The following is a 16,344-nucleotide window of genomic DNA, read 5'->3' as shown; positions in this document are numbered from 1 at the left end:
TTTCTCAGCTATTTGTGAGGCCTCCTCAGACAATCATTTTGCCTTTTTGCGCTTCTTCTTCTTGGGGATGGTCTTGATAATTGCCTCTTGTACAATGTCATGAACCTCCATCCATAGTTCTTCAGGCGTTCTGTCTATGAGATCTAATCCCTTGAATCTATTTCTCACTTCCACTGTATAATCATAAGGGATTTGATTTAGGTCATACCTGAATGGTCTAGGGATTTTCCATACTTTCTTCAATTTAAGTCTGAATGTGGCAATCAGGAGTTCATGATCTGAGCCACAGTAAGCTCCTGGTCTTGTTTTTACTGACTTTATAGAGCTTCTCCATCTTTGGCTGCAAAGAATATAATCAATCTGATTTAAGTATTGGCCATTTGGTGATGTCCATGTGTAGAGTCGGCTCTTGTGTTGTTGGAAGAGGGTGTTTGCTATGACCAGTGAGTTCTCTTAGCAAAACTCTGTTAGCCTTTGGCCTGCTTCATTCTGTATTCTAAGGCCAAATTCGCCTGTTACCCCAGGTATCTCTTGATGTCCTACTTTTGCATTCCGGTCCCATATAATGAAAAGGACATCTTTTTTGAGTGTTAGTTTTAGAAGATCTTGTAGGTCTTCATAGAACCATTCAGCTTCAGCTTCTTTAGCATTACTGGTTGGAGCATAGACTTGGATTACTGTGACATTGAATGGTTTGCCTTGGAAACCAACAGAGATCATTCTGTCATTTTTGAGATTGCATCAAAGTACTGCATTTCGGACTCTTGTTGACTGCCCACTGCACTATTCTGGCCTGGAGAATTCCATGGACCATGGGGTTGCAAAGAATTGGACAGAACTGAGTGACTTTCATTTTCACTTTCTTTCACTTTCATAGCAACACTGTAGTTGTGCTTTTAAAAAATATATTAGTTCATTTAACTGTTATAATAATTGTTTTTCAAGGATCTAATTACCATCTCATTTTATAGAGACAATGAGCCTCAAAGATGTTATTTCATGAACAATGTCTCCTAGGTTTTAAATTATAGGGCTTTTGAATACATGTGCACCTCTTTTCAGAACCCAAGCTCAACATTCCATGGCACATTTTCTTTTTAGAATTGCCCCTTTGGCTATGTATGCCTCTAAGATATGCAATGAATAAATATAAGCTTTAGTGGGAAATGGCAACCCACTCCAGTATTCTTGCCTGGAGAATGGACGGAAGAGCTTGGTGGGCTACAGTCCACGGGTCGCAAAGAGTCGGACATGACTGAGCGACTTCACTTTTCACCTTAGTTAAAAATAAATTCAATTAAATTTCAGTTAGGTGCATGCGTCCTGGAAATCACTCTGCCTGGGTCCAAAGCTTGACTCTGTCAGTTGATACTCAGATAAACTTGCTCAAAACACTTAGCCTTTTGTAGGTTAGTTGAGAAGATTAAGCATATTTAAGCATATTAAACTTAAATGTGTACTTGGAGCGAGCACTGTATAAACATAACCTGTTGATAGAGTCTAGTGATTTGATTTGGAAGATGTGTTTATGGTAAATGTGTGATCAGTCAGTTCAATTCAGTTCAGTCACTCAGTCGTGTCCAACTCTTTGTGAGCCCATGGACCACAGCATGCCAGGCTTCCCTGTCCATCACAAACTCCTGGAGTTTACTCAAACTCATGTCCATCAAGTCTGAGATGCCATCCAACCATCTCATCTTCTGTCATCCCCTTCTCCTCCCACCTACAATATTTCCCAGCATCAGGGTCTTTTCAAATGACCTTTTTCACATCAGGTGGTCAATGTATTGTGTGATATAAAACAAATAATAATCTCTTTCTGCACTTCAGCTTGTTCATTTGCACAAGTGGGAAATTGACAATGTAATCTGCGCAGATCTTTCAGCTTCAACAGCATGTAACTGTTAGAGAATTCATTTGCTAAGTTTCTTATTCCTCTCTATGCTTTATTTTTTCCCCACTTTCCTGACTGCTTTGAGTCTTTGCCGCTGCTCGTGGGCTTTCTATAGTTGTGGTGAGCGGGGCAACTTCCTGGCTGTGGTGCATGGGCTTTTCACTGCCATGAGTTCTCTTGTTGTGGAGCTTGGGCTCTAGAGTGTGTGCCTTTCAACAGCTGTGGGGCCTGGGCTTGGTTGCTCCACAGCATGTGGGACTCTCCTGGATGAGGAATCCAACCCATGCCCCCTGCTTCGGCAGGCAGCTTCTTAACCACTAGACCACCAGGGAAGACCAAAACTATGCTTTAGATCAGAGAATCAAGAAGAATAATTTGTTGCCATCATAAAATGATAAAATATCAGGGTGTTTATATAATTCCAGTGCAAACCCTTTGCTGTTTACCAGATGTTCCTTGCTTTCTCATTACTACAGAGAATTTAGAAAATTCCCATGGAGAATTGCACACAGGTGACAGATTTCATCTTGGTGGGTCTAACCAATGCTCCAGATCTTCAGACCCTCCTCTTCATTGTTTTCACCCTCATTTACCTCATCAGTGTTTTTGGAAACCTGGGGATGATCACACTGATCTTGCTGGACTCCCGTCTTCACACCCCAATGTACTTTTTCATCATTAATCTCTCTTTGGTGGACTTTGGCTACTCCTCAGCTGTCACACCGAAAGTGATGGCTGGGTTTCTTAGAGCAGACAAGGTCATCTCATACAATGCCTGTGCTACTCAGATATTCTTTTTTGCAGCCTTTGCCAGTGTGGAAAATTTCCTCTTAGCTGCAATGGCCTATGATCGCCACGCCGCAGTGTGCGAACCTCTGCGTTACACCATCACCATGAAGACGAGTGTGTGTGCCCATCTGGCCATAGGCTCCTACGTCTGTGGATTTGTGAATGCCTCCATCCATGTCGGGGGCACATTCAGTCTTTCTCTGTGTAAGTCCAAGGTGGTCCATCACTTTTTCTGTGATATTCCGGCTGTCATGGCTCTCTCTTGCTCTGATAAACATGTTAGAGAGGTGGTTCTCGTGTTAATTTCAAGCTTTAATGTCTTTTTTGCTCTTCTGGTAATATTTATTTCCTACCTCCTCATATTTATCACTGTCTTGAAGATGCACTCGGCTAAGGGATACCAAAAAGCCTTGTCCACCTGCGCTAGTCACCTCTCGGCAGTCAGCATCTTCTACGGGACAATCATCTTCATGTACTTACAACCCAGCGCCAGCCATTCCATGGACACAGACAAAGTGGCCTCTGTGTTCTATGCTATAGTCATCCCCATGCTGAACCCTATAGTCTACAGCCTGAGGAACAAAGAGGTGCAAAGTGCATTCAAGAAGGTTTGGGGGAAGGCAAAATTCTCTCTAGGATTTTAATGCTGCATGACGTACAGTAATCTAGTTTTGTTCCTCTTAAGTCTTTCCATTCACATTTTTAGCCTTGAAGTGCATTTAATTGCTAAAGTTATATTCTTACCACTCAGAAATCTGTTGTATAATAAAAATAAAATATATGTGATACTTGAACTAAATATGGCTCAAGTAAAGCATAAGACATTTTGAGTCCTGTTTCTTAAAAATATTTCTAATGGTTTTTTACTTATTCACTTGCTACACAGGCATTTTCTCTATAGCATGGCAGTGCAAACATACATGTAAATCAGCGGGACCAGCAAGTTCATGAACAGAAACACATATGTCTGCTCTGTGTGGGCATGTGATCAGATACACGTGGCCCTCGTAAATTTGTGGTGCAGGTGGTTTATAATACAATAATCTAAGATAATTTAAAGCTATTAGAATACAAATTTATGTCTAATCTTATTTCTTTAATGGAATATCTGTTTTAAGACCCTTAATTGGTAAAAAAAAAAAATGTTATGTAATCCTAAATGAAAGGATGGGCTTCATTGGCACATTTTATTGAAAGACACATAAATATCATATTTAAATGAAGTTATACGTCTGTCTTGGCTGAGTCATTTTGTAAAACCAAATGTTCACATTACAATTTTCAAAAGGATGAATGAACTTGAACAGAAGAAAAATAAAGAAAATAAAAGGATTTTCCATTATTTATATATGACCACAAAGTTTAATTATGTTTAAGAAAATCCAGAGAGTATTAATAACGTGCATTTTTCTGTCTGAGAATGCTTTGAAATGGTTGATGCTTCTCATTTGTTCATACTTTAGTTGAGTTAGATCACCTTTTTTGCTCTCCAAGTCTTCTCCCGGCTCCACTCACACTGATTCACTTGCTATTTCTTGACAACTTTACATGTTTATGCATCAGAGCCTTTGAATTTGCTGCTCCAAGTGGAATCTTCTCTTACTTAATTCAGAATGTCCTTAAATGTTATCCTAACCCAGATACTTCTCTGACTATCTTTATAAAACACTCTCTCCATCCCCTTACACACCAACTCTTAACCCTGTATTTTTCTTTATAATCCTTATCAACAATCACTCTTGTATATTTATTTGCCCACTGGTTTGTTAACTACTTCTCCCAGCTAGAATGTAAGTTCCCTAAAAACAGTGACTTTATCTCTTTTTCTCATCATGTGATTCTCTGTACCTAACTGGTTATGTGTTTCATAGTAGATTCTCACTAAACAATTATCAAAAGTACAAATAAATTGAGTCTTTTCTGCATTGTATGTTAAATTTTTGAACTGCTGATGATTATATTACAGTGTATTTCCCTTAGTAAAATCAAAATCAATTAGGGTATTGGAATATAAAGTTATGTTGAACCTTTATTTATTTAATAGAAAATTTGTCCAATGTAGAGGAAGAGTTTTGCCATTTTTCAAATGAAGGTGTCATTTTATTGGCACATTTTATGGGAAGCTACATAAGCATGGCATTTAATGGATTATAATATTTCCAGCTTGACTCAGTCATTTTGGAGAAATAGCATGTTCACATGATAATTTTTCAAAGGGATAAAATGACTAGAGTGGAAGAAAGCTGGTAGGGGGAAGGCGCAGAAACAAAGGGACATAGTCAAGGGGACCAAATAATACCAGTTTAGTAAGCAAGCAAAGTCTAGGCCCTTTACTTCCTTCTCAAGGGCTGTGGATAGTATTCTGGGCCATAGATACCGAAACCCCCACCAGGTGGAGACATGATGATACATGATGACCAGCCTGTAGTCATGACACAAGCTGCCACAATGCCAAGAACTGGCCTGAAAACACATGGGAACAAAATGACCCTGGAACTGAAGACTCATTGTCATTAAAACAATCAAAAGGACACTGGTCAGACCACTGAAGACCACTTTCAAGGTGACGGTCAGAGCTGACTGCGTTGTGTCTACATGGAGCTCTCTCCCTCAGCCCATGAAAGCACTTGCCCTCTGATTGCTGGGGCTGGGGGCAGAGCTGGCCTTTGGACAAGAGTCTGCTCTTCCTGCCTGTTGCCATCATTCAAAACGAAGCAAATTTTCCTTTCCACCAACCTTGCCTTTAATGACTTGAGTGATGAGCAGTCAGAACCCACTCTCAGTTACACAATGAACTTTTGGAACCTACAGCATCCAATAGATCATCAGAAACCATCTTAAACATTTTTCCCTTTGGAATTATGTCTCCTTAAGTGGCAGGCAACATCGGATAGATTCTATATAGTAAGTCACAAAAGACACAAAGATAAGAAACTATTAAAAGTTTTTAATATTTGATTCAATTTGTAAAATTACATCATATGCTGAATGACCAATTAACTCTTCAGTTCAGTTCAGTTCAGTTCAGTTCAGTCGCTCAGTCATGTCCAACTCTTTGCGACCCCATGAATTGCAGCACGCCAGGCTTCCCTGTCCATCACCAACTCCCAGAGTTCACTCAGACTCATGTCCATCGAGTCCATGATGCCATCCAGCCATCTCATCCTCTGTCGTCCCCTTCTCCTCCTGCCCCCAATCCCTCCCAGCATCAAAGTCTTCCAACAAGTCAGCTCTTCACATGAAGTGGCCAAAGTACTGGAGTTTGGAGCTTTACTTTAGCATCACTCCTTCCAAAGAAATCCCAGGGCTGATCTCCTTCAGAATGGACTGGTTGGATCTCCTTGCAGTCCAAGGGACTCTCAAGAGTCTTCTCCAACACCACAGTTCAAAAGCATCAATTCTTCAGCGCTCAGCCTTCTTCACAGTCCAACTCTCACATCCATACATAACCACAGGAAAAACCATAGCCTTGACTAGACGGAACTTAGTCGGCAAAATAATGTCTCTGCTTTTGAATATACTATCTAGACTGCTCATAACTTTTCTTCCAGGGAGTAAGTGTCTTTTAATTTCATGGCTGCAGTCACCATCGGCAGTGATTTTGGAGCCCAGAAAAATAAAGTCTGACACTGTTTCTACTGTTTCCCCATCTATTTCCCATGAAGTGATGGGACCAGATGCCATGATCTTCGTTTTCTGAATGTTGAGCTTGAAGCCAACTGTTTCGCTCTCCTCTTTCACTTTCATCAAGGGGCTTTTTAGCTCCTTTTCACTTTCTGCCATAAGGGTGGTGTCATCTGCATATCTGAGGTTATTAATATTTCTCCTGGCAATCTTGATTCCAGCTTGTGTTTCTTCCAGTCCAGCGTTTCTCATGATGTACTCTGCATAGAAGTTAAAGAAGCAGGGTGACAATATACAGCCTTGACGCACTCCTTTTCCAGTCTGTTGTTCCATGTCCAGTTCTAACTGTTGCTTCCTGACCTGCATACAGATTTCTCAAGAGGCAGGTCAGGTGGTCTGGTATGTCCATCTCTTTTAGAATTTTCCACAGTTTATTGTGATCCACACAGTCAAAGGCTTTGGCATAGTCAATAAAGCAGAAGTAGATGTTTTTCTGGAACTCTCTTGTCTTTTCCATGATCCAGCGGATGTTGGCAATTTGATCTCTGGTTCCTCTGCCTTTTCTAAAACCAGCTTGAACATCTGGAAGTTCACAGTTCACGTATTGCTGAAGCCTGGCTTGGAGAATTTTGAGCATTACTTTGCTAGCATGTGAGATGAGTGCAATTGTGTGGTAGTTTGAGCATTCTTTGGCATTGCCTTTCTATGGAATTGGAATGAAAACTTACCTTTTCCAGTCCTGTGGCCACTGCTGAGTTTTCCAAATGTGCTGGCATATTGAGTACAGCACTTTCACAACATCATCTTTCAGGATTTGAAACAGCTCAACTGGAATGCCATCATCTCCACTAGCTTTGTTCATAGTGATGCTTTCTAAGGCCCACTTGACTTCACATTCCAAGATGTCTGGCTCTAAATTACTGATCACACCATCATGATTATCTGGGTCGTGAAGATCTTTTTTGTACAGTTCTTCTGTGTATTCTTGCCACCTCTTCTTAATATCTTCTGCTTCTGTTAGGTCCATACCATTTCTGTCCTTTATCGAGCCCATCTTTCCATGAAATGTTCCCTTAGTATCTTTAATTTTCTTGAAAAGATCTCTAGTCTTTCCCATTCTGTTCTTTTCCTCTATTTCTTTGCATTGATCGCTGAAGAAGGCTTCCTTATCTCTTCTTGCTATTCTCTGCAACTCTGCATTCAGATACTTATATCTTTCCTTTTCTCCTTTGCTTTTCGCTTCTCTTCTTTTCACAGCTATTTGTAAGGCCTCCCCAGACAGCCATTTTGCTTTTTTGCATTTCTTTTCCATGGGGATGGTCTTGATCCCTGTCTCCTGTACAATGTCACAAACCTCATTCCATAGTTCATTAAGCACTCTATCTATCAGATCTAGGCCCTTAAATCTATTTCTCACTTCCACTGTATAATCATAAGGGATTTGATTTAGGTCATACCTGAATAGTCTAGCAGTTTTCCCTACTTTCTTCAATTTAAGTCTGAATTTGGTAATAAGGAGTTCATGATCTGAGCCACAGTCAGCTCCTGGTCTTGTTTTTGTTGACTGTATAGAGCTTCTCCATCTTTGGCTGCAGAGAATATAATCAATCTGATTTCAGTGTTGACCATCTGGTGATGTCCATGTGTACAGTCTTCTCTTGTGTTGTTGGAAGAGGGTGTTTGCTATGATCAGAGCATTTTCTTGACAAAACTCTATTAGCCTTTGCCCTGCTTCATTCTGCATTCCAAGGCCAAATTTGCCTGTTATCGCAGGTGTTTCTTGACTTCCTACTTTTGCATTCCAGTCCCCTATCATGAAAAGGACATCTTTTTTGGGTGTTAGTTCTAAAAAGTTTTGTAGGTCTTCATAGAACCGTTCAACTTCAGCTTCTTCAGCATTACTGGTTGGGGCATAGACTTGGATTACTGTGATATTGAATGGTTTGCCTTGGAGATGAACAAAGATTATTTCAGACTCTTTTGTTGACCATGATAGCTACTCCATTTCTTCTGAGGGATTCTTGCCCGCAATAGTAGATATAATGGTCATCTGAGTGAAATTCACCCATTCCAGCCCATTTTAGTTCGCTGATTCCTAGAATGTCAATGTTCACTCTTGCCATTTCCTGTTTGACCTCTTCCAATTTGCCTTGATTCATGGACCTGACATTCCAGGTTCCTATGCAATATTGCTCTTTACAGCATCAGAGCTTGCTTCTATCACCAGTCGCATCCACATCTGGGTATTGTTTTTGCTTTGGCTCCATCCCTTCACTCTTTCTGGAGGTATTTCTCCACTGACCTCCAGTAGCATATTGATGACCCTAAATACCCCTATTGAATGTAAATATAGCCTATATTCAGTAAACTAGCATGAAAGATAATTGTCACTTGATTTTCACCTTCCAGTGATCTGTAATAAAGCTGCACAACAGTGTTTGTTCGTTTGTCTTCTCCATCTCTATGCAGTTAGAGGCATTCAGCATCTCGAGGTTTATAAGACTGTGCTTTAATGCCTTGGAGAAGGAAATGACAACCGAATCCAGCATTCTTGCTTGGAGAATCCCATGGATGGAGGAGCTTGGTGGGCTACAGTCCACAAGTCGCGAAGAGTCGGACACAACTGAGTGACCTCACTTTAATGCCTTAAGGCAGTCATGCTGATTCTAGTGGGACAAGGCTAAATTTATCTCACTACTGTATGTTGATGGGATACTAGTGACATTCCCTCCAGCTCTAAAGTCTACGCGATGAGGAATGTTTCTCCTGCTAGAATCATTTTGTTATTATTATTTTAAATATTTTTAAAATTTGAGAGTATTTTAAAATTTTAAAAACAGCTTACAGAGGTATTACTGACAATTCCCATATACCCATTCCCTGACCCTACTGTGACTGTCTTTACCATGTGTGAAGTCTCTCAGTCCTGTCCAACTCTCTGTGTACAGTCCATGGGATTCTCCAGGTCAGAATACTGGAGTGGGGAGCCGTTCCCTTCTCCAGGGGATCTTCCCAACCCAGGGATCAAACCCAGGTCTCCCACATTGCAGGCAGCTTCCTTAGCAGCTGAGCCACCAGGTACCTTTGTCAAACTTGGACATCAACATTGGTGTTACTATTATCTAAACTTTAGATTTTACTTGGATTTTGCAATTTTTTTCCAACCGATTTTTTTTCTCTTCTAGGAGACAACTCAGGAACAACATTGAGTCAACAGCTCGTGGTTCCTTCATTTCTTCTTGTCTATGACAGTTTCTCAGTCTTTCCTCATTTTTCATAATCCTAAAGTTTTGGGGAATATTTTGTAAAGTCAGATATTTTGTAAAGTCTCCTAACTTGCATTTGTCTGAATTTTTTGATCATTGTTAGATGAAGGTTGGGGGTTTATATGAAGAATAAACCCCCTTTTCATCATCTTATATGAGGGGGTACATGTAAACAACATGACTCGATGCTGTGATATTAACTTCAGTCACTGGCCCAAGATAGCTTTTCTATGTTGTTCAGTGTAAAGAAAATTTCTCCCTTTTCTACTTTTTTTTTTTTTTGTAAGCAACTCACTAAGTCTAGTTGATCCTCCAGGCTATGGAGGACTAAGGTTGACCTCCTGCAGTGGAGGAGAATATACCAATAAATTATTTAGAATGCTTATGAAGGGAAAAAATGATCTCTTCTCCACCACTTATTTATTTATTCAATTATTTGTTTATGTAACCATAGGAACACATACTTACTGTGTACTCTGTATTGTAATCCAGTATTATATTGATTTATTTATTTTGCTTAAATTTTTTCCAAGTTTGATCATTGGAAACTCTTTAATTTTTTTTTCCTGTTTCCTTTTGGACATGTTCCCTATCCTTTTATATTTGAACACTTATTTATGTTTGAGAGTTACAAGACACTCAGGGTCATCTTGTATTTAACCTGCTCAGTCCCAGAAATAATAAATTATTTTTTCAAAGAGCTCTGCTTTAATCTATTAGAGGACGATATTTAGAAAATGGGATCCAGGAGCCAGGAAGGCTCATTGTTACTGGGGTGCCACTTCTACGTGCTCTTAGAAGATAAAACTAGGAAATATATATGTACACTAACAAACATATTTGGACTCCCCTGGTGGCTCAGTGGTAAAGAATCCACCTACAACACAGGAGTGCAGGTTCAATACCTGGGTCACGATCCCGTGAAGAAGAAATGGCAACCCACTCCAGTATTCTTGCCTGAGACATTCCATGAACCGAAGGAGCCTGGTGGACTCCAGTCCATGGAGTCACAAAGGAGTCAGACTTGACATAGAGACTTAATAACAATAACAAATATATACATCCAAAGGTGTGTTTCTTTCTGTGTCAACCCATCTATATCTACATTAAGCTAAATAATACATTCATCCTGCTGGTTCTTTCAGCCTTCCCTACTTATGTGTGACTTCTTCTCTCTATTCCTGGCTTTCTAAGGGTTTTTATCATGAAACTGGGTTTTATCAAATAATTTTTTTGCAGCAGTTGATATGATCATGTTATTTTCTTTATTAGCATGTTAATATGCCAGATTACAGTGACTGATATTTAAATGTTGTATCAGCCTGGCATACATGGAATAAATCCCATTTAGTTGTGGTGTATAATTCTTTTTATACTTTGCTGGATTTGGTTTGGTAATATTTTGTTGAGGACTTCTGCATTTATGTTCATGAGAAATATTGGTCTGTAACTTTCTTTGATTTTAATGTATTTTTCTGGTGTTAGCATTAGGGTACTTTCTATACTTTTTTTTTTGGTCACTTGCAATTAAAAGACATTATAAACTCATATTTAAATACTGTTGAATTAGGAAACCTGAGAACAGATTGCAATGTGTTTCTCTTTCATGGCTTTTACTTTTATTTTCTTCCCCAGCTGAGTTGGAATGCTTTTGCTGGGACAAAGTTGATCCAACACCAAGGATAATGTGTAAATAGGCCGAGATAATGCGAGTAAGTAGAGACAAAGGAGCATGTCTTTTCCTCCTATATTTAAGACGTAAAATCCACAAAATTCTCCATGGTTGGCATTGTGTCGAGAAGCCTAGTCATGACCCTTGTGGGAGCTAAAGTGTGAGACAGGACAGCCGGGGAAGCCGAGCGACTGCGGTGGCAGCACTCTGCCTCTTCCAATGCGGTCTCCTCCGGCATCACCAGCCCCACCCATCGCGTAGATGTGGTTGCTGAGACAGGATTGTAGATGGACAGAGCAGAAATCCACTCTGGCCAACTTAACAGAAAGGAGTTTATTGGAAGAATAATGAAGTACTCACAAAACCAAGAAGAATGATGGCTAATTGAGCTCAGGAAATCAGTGTTAAACAAAGGAAACCAGAAGGCAGGAAACACAAGTGAGATAAAGCCCCTGAGATAGTTTTGTTAAGACAATTCCTCTGACACATCCATCACTTCTACCTTAGGCCGTCATAATCACAGCTGCAGGCCCTTTGCTAATGTCACATGCCGCAGCACCCGATATCAACAAGTTCTGACTGTCCCAACTTCGGTATGTTATCTGTGGCATCCCCTTGACCAAGATAAGTACTTCTGCTGCTGGCTGAGCAGTGAGCATGGTAAGTATAATGACAATAATAAATGTAAGTGAAGTCACTCAGTCGTGTCCAACTCTTTGCAACCCCATGGACTATAGCCTATCAGGCTCCCCTGTCCATGGGATTCTCTGGGCAAGAAAACTGGAGTGGGTTGCCATTTCCTTCTCCAGGGGATCTTCCCAACCCAGGGATCAAACCTGGGTCTTCCGCATTGCAAGCAGATGCTTTACCCTCTGAGCCACCAGGGAAGCCCAATGACAATAGTAATAGCTCTCATTTATATAGTTTCTTAGAACATTGATGCTGTTTTCCATGCTTTATGTGTCTTAACTTATTTAATCCTCACAACTCCATGAATAGGTACTATTATTCCCATTTTACTTAAGAAATGGAGGCTTGCAGAAACTAAATAACTTGCCTGAGGTCCAGGGAAGTTTGGACAGAACCAGGGCTTGAAACCATGCCTCTCTAGAGGTTCTCCAGTAGACCCTTGAACATGCTGTTGAACAGATTTCCACCGAGTTTCACATACTGGGGAATTATCAAAAATAGGAAAAGTTAGGGTAAAGAATGTCCATTTCTGGAAGCACAGAAATGGTATGGACCTAACAGAAGCAGAAGATATTAAGAAGAGGTGGCAAGAAGACACAGAAGAACTGTACAAAAAAGATCCTCATGACCCAGATAACCATGATGGTGTGATCACTCACTTAGAGCCAGACATCCTGGAATGCGAAGTCAAGTGGGCCTTAGGAAGCATCACTAAGAACAAAGCTAGTGGAGGTGATGGCATTCCAGTTGAGCTATTTCAAATCCTAAAAAATGATGCTGTGAAAGTACTGCACTCAATATGCCAGCAAATTTGGAAAACTCAGCAGTGGCCACAGGATGGAAAAGGTAAGTTTTCATTTCAATCCCAAAGAAAGGCAATGCCAAAGAATGCTCAAACTAACACACAATTGCACTCATCTCACACGCCAGCAAAGTAATGCTCAAAATTTTCCAAGCCAGGCTTTAACAGTACATGAAACATGAATTTCCAGATATTCAAGCTGGTTTTAGAAAAGGCACAGGTACCAGAGATCAAATTGTTAACATCTGTTGGATCATTGTAAAAGCAAGAGAGTTCCAGAAAAACATCTATTTCTGCATTATTAACTATGCCAAAGCCTTTGACTGTGTGGACCACAACAAACTCAAAAATTCTGAAAGAGTTGGGAATACCAGACCACTTGACCTGTGTCCAGAGAAATCTGTATGCAGGTCAGGAAGCAACAGTTAGAACTGGACACGGAACAATGGATTGATTCCAAACAGGAAAAGGAGTCTATCAAGGCTGTATATTGTCACTCTGCTTATTTAACGTATATGCAAAGTACATCATGAGAAATGCTGGGCTGGAGGAAGCACAAGCTGGAATCAAAATTGCTGGGAGAAATATCAATAACCTCAGATATGCAGATGACACCACCCTTATGGCAGAAAGCAAAGAAGAACTAAAGAGCCTCTCTCAATGAAAGTGAAAGAAGAGAGTAAAAAAGTTGGCTTAAAATTCAACATTCAGAAAACTAAGGTCATGGTATCTGGTCCCATCACTTCATGGCAAATAGATGGGGAAACAGTGACAGACTTTATTTCTTTTGGGCTCCAAAATCACTGCAGATACTGACTGCAGCCATGAAATTAACCTAGACAGCTTATTTAAAAGCAGAGACAATACATTACCAACAAAGGTGTATCTAGTCAAAGCTATGGTTTTTCCAATGGTCATGTATCGAAATGAGAATTGGACTATAAAGAAAGCTGAGCACTGAAGAATTGATGCTTTTGAACTGCAGTGTTGGAGAAGACTCTTGAGAGTCCCTTGGACTGCAAGGAGATCCAACCAGTCCATCCTAAAGGATATTAGTCCTGGGTGTTCATTGGAAGGACTGATGTTGAAGCTGACACTCTAATAATTTGGCCACCTGATGTGAAGAGCGCACTCATTGGGAAAGACCCTGATGCTGGGAAAGACTGAAGGCAGGAGGAGAAGGGGACGCCAGAGGATGTGATGGTTGGATGGCATCACCAACTCAGTGGATATGAGTTTGGGTAAACTCCATGCTGCAGTCCATGGAGTCACAATGGGTCAGACTCAACTGAGCAACTGACCTGAACTGAGGGTAAAGAACTTCCAGAAAAATGGAAGCTGCTAGTGGTCATGTTACAGTTTCCACATAGAAATATATCTGAATTTTTGTTTTGGTGGAGTCCCAGAATTGTTCAGCTTTGTCCATAATTGGGGGAAGAAAACAAACATGCTACTGATGAATCCTTGCTTTGCACTTTTTGACGCCTTAAGAAAGTTCGTGTTCTGACCCTCCTCTGTCTTATTTCTTGGTCTGTTAATTATTCACATGCACCCCCAATCCCACAGCTATATGTTAGAGTCTTTGAAATTAACTCATGGTGACTTTTAAGTCTCCTTGGACTGCAAGGAGATCAAACCAGTCAGTCCTGAAGGAAATCAACCCTGAATATTTATTGAAAGGACTGATGCCAAAGCTGAAGCGCCAGTACTTTGGCCCCCTGATGTGAAGAGCCATCTCATTGGAAAAGACCCTGATGCTGTGAAAGATTGAGGGCAGGAGGAGAAGGGGATGACAGAGGATGAGATGGCTGGATGGCATCACCAACTCAATGGACATGAGCTTGAGAAAACACTGAGACACAGTGAAGGGCAGAGAAGACTGTCGTGCTGCAATCCATGGGATCACAGAGTCGGACATGACCTAGCAGCTGTACACCACCACCACAAGGCAGCAATGATTTATTTTAGGGAAAATCACACTTTCAGAAATGGAGGCTCTTTTACAAAGAAAATTAAGACTTTGTTTTGTATAGTATTTGATGAGCTTACCATGTGTCAGGCTGTCTGAGGAACTTTATCAGCATTATCTAATACGTTCCTCATAACATCCGTAAGAAGTAGGCACTATCATTACCTCCTTTTCATAAAGGAGGGAAGTGATGTGCAGAAGGATTATGCAGCCTGTAACAGCTTTGTTGTGAATTTAGGAAGTCACAGTGCTGTGAGATAACAGAATTTATGTCCTAGCATACTTGTCATTACTCCTCTCATGATTCTGTCTGATCCTATCAGGAAAGTTAGTGACAAATCTCTTCTGAAGATGTCTGCACTATCAAAAGAAAGAACCCCAAGTGATGTAGACACATCGTGTTGTGCCTTCACAAACTAAGGTGGGTCTCTACGGACAGTTTAATTGCTTCTTCTCCGGGTGGAATGAGAGCTGATAACTTCCCTCCTGGGTACCTGATCCCCTGATAACTTCATATATGCATAAATGCCTCTGGTTTCCTTTCACTGGCCTGTAACATCCCAAATGACTCTGACATCATTTTAGATGGACCAGTCTGTTTGTCGAGGCCCTTTGGCATTCTTCTATTAATCTTAAGGTAATAGTTTGTCCATTTTACTAAGTGGACTTATTTCCCAGGCATATTACTCTGAGCCTGTAACAACGATCAGGGATAAAACCCCAAGCTAAAATGTCCATGGTGAGTATGATAATCCTTTCTTGCAGTTGCTCAGCCCTTTATAGAGTGCATGCAAGGATGGTCTCCTATTTGTCCTCACAGCAACATCCCTGTGTGACACATTTGAAAGTATTTTATCATCCTCACTTAAAAATTAACATTTGTCTTATATCTCCCTGCCTCTGGAGAACTTCAATCTTTGTGATGAGACATGAAGAAAAAGCTTCAATAGGATCCTTTCTCTTTGAGTGGGATTACCAATTTGAAGGTCACAAGGGAAGTTGTGCCACTTTCCTTGAAAAGCAAGGTAAATTTCTAGATCAGTTCTATGGCCTAGTTTAGACTGTGGTCTTACAAGATGTGCTGTGTAAAGTTACAAAGGCAGTGTGTCCCCGTGAATTTCTTTGGAGTTTAAAATCTTGAGTTTTAATACTTTCATGTTCCCAAGCTAGAGTCCAGATGTTTTAACAACCTTCACTAACTAAGAAATGATTTTTCTCAAGGAATAGAAGATGATATTTTTCTGAGCACAATCCCTGTGTTTAGGGCGGCACTTAGAACATGGTGGGTACTCAGTAAATGTTTACCAGGGCACTGAGTGGACAAATGAAGGCCTGAATAAATCACTAAATGAACCCCATGGAACGCGTCATGAAGCACATGGTCCTGTGTTACTAGAGCACTCTAAGGGGTAACTTCAGAAGCCCGAGATCAAACGCTTTAGGCTTTTTGAATAAGAAAACTACAGAAAAAAATACGATTTACATTGTCGCTCAGCACATCTACCCACCTATAACGCGTACACACATACAGCAGAAATAAAACTCCCATGGTGCCCTAGCTTATTTTTATCTGAAATGTACCTTTACTTCCTGTACTTTTCTATCTTCTAGCTATTAGTTTTAGGTGCACAACAGTGA

The 16,344-nt window shown here is 40.4% G+C and overlaps 1 protein-coding gene across 1 annotated transcript; it reads left to right on the top strand.

Annotated features, from left to right (window-relative positions):
• The first annotated feature begins 2,388 nt into the window (after positions 1–2,388).
• Positions 2,389–3,327, top strand: LOC120877096 (olfactory receptor 5B2-like). Its single transcript, XM_040259425.1, has one exon. The coding sequence runs from the start codon at positions 2,389–2,391 to the stop codon at positions 3,325–3,327; it is 939 nt and encodes a 312-aa protein (XP_040115359.1).
• The last annotated feature ends 13,017 nt before the right edge of the window (positions 3,328–16,344 follow it).

The sequence above is a fragment of the Oryx dammah genome, unplaced genomic scaffold (genome assembly GCF_014754425.2).
Source record: "Oryx dammah isolate SB20612 unplaced genomic scaffold, SCBI_Odam_1.1 HiC_scaffold_17, whole genome shotgun sequence".
Lineage (NCBI taxonomy): Eukaryota > Metazoa > Chordata > Mammalia > Artiodactyla > Bovidae > Oryx > Oryx dammah.
This window is presented reverse-complemented; position numbering and strand designations above follow the sequence as displayed.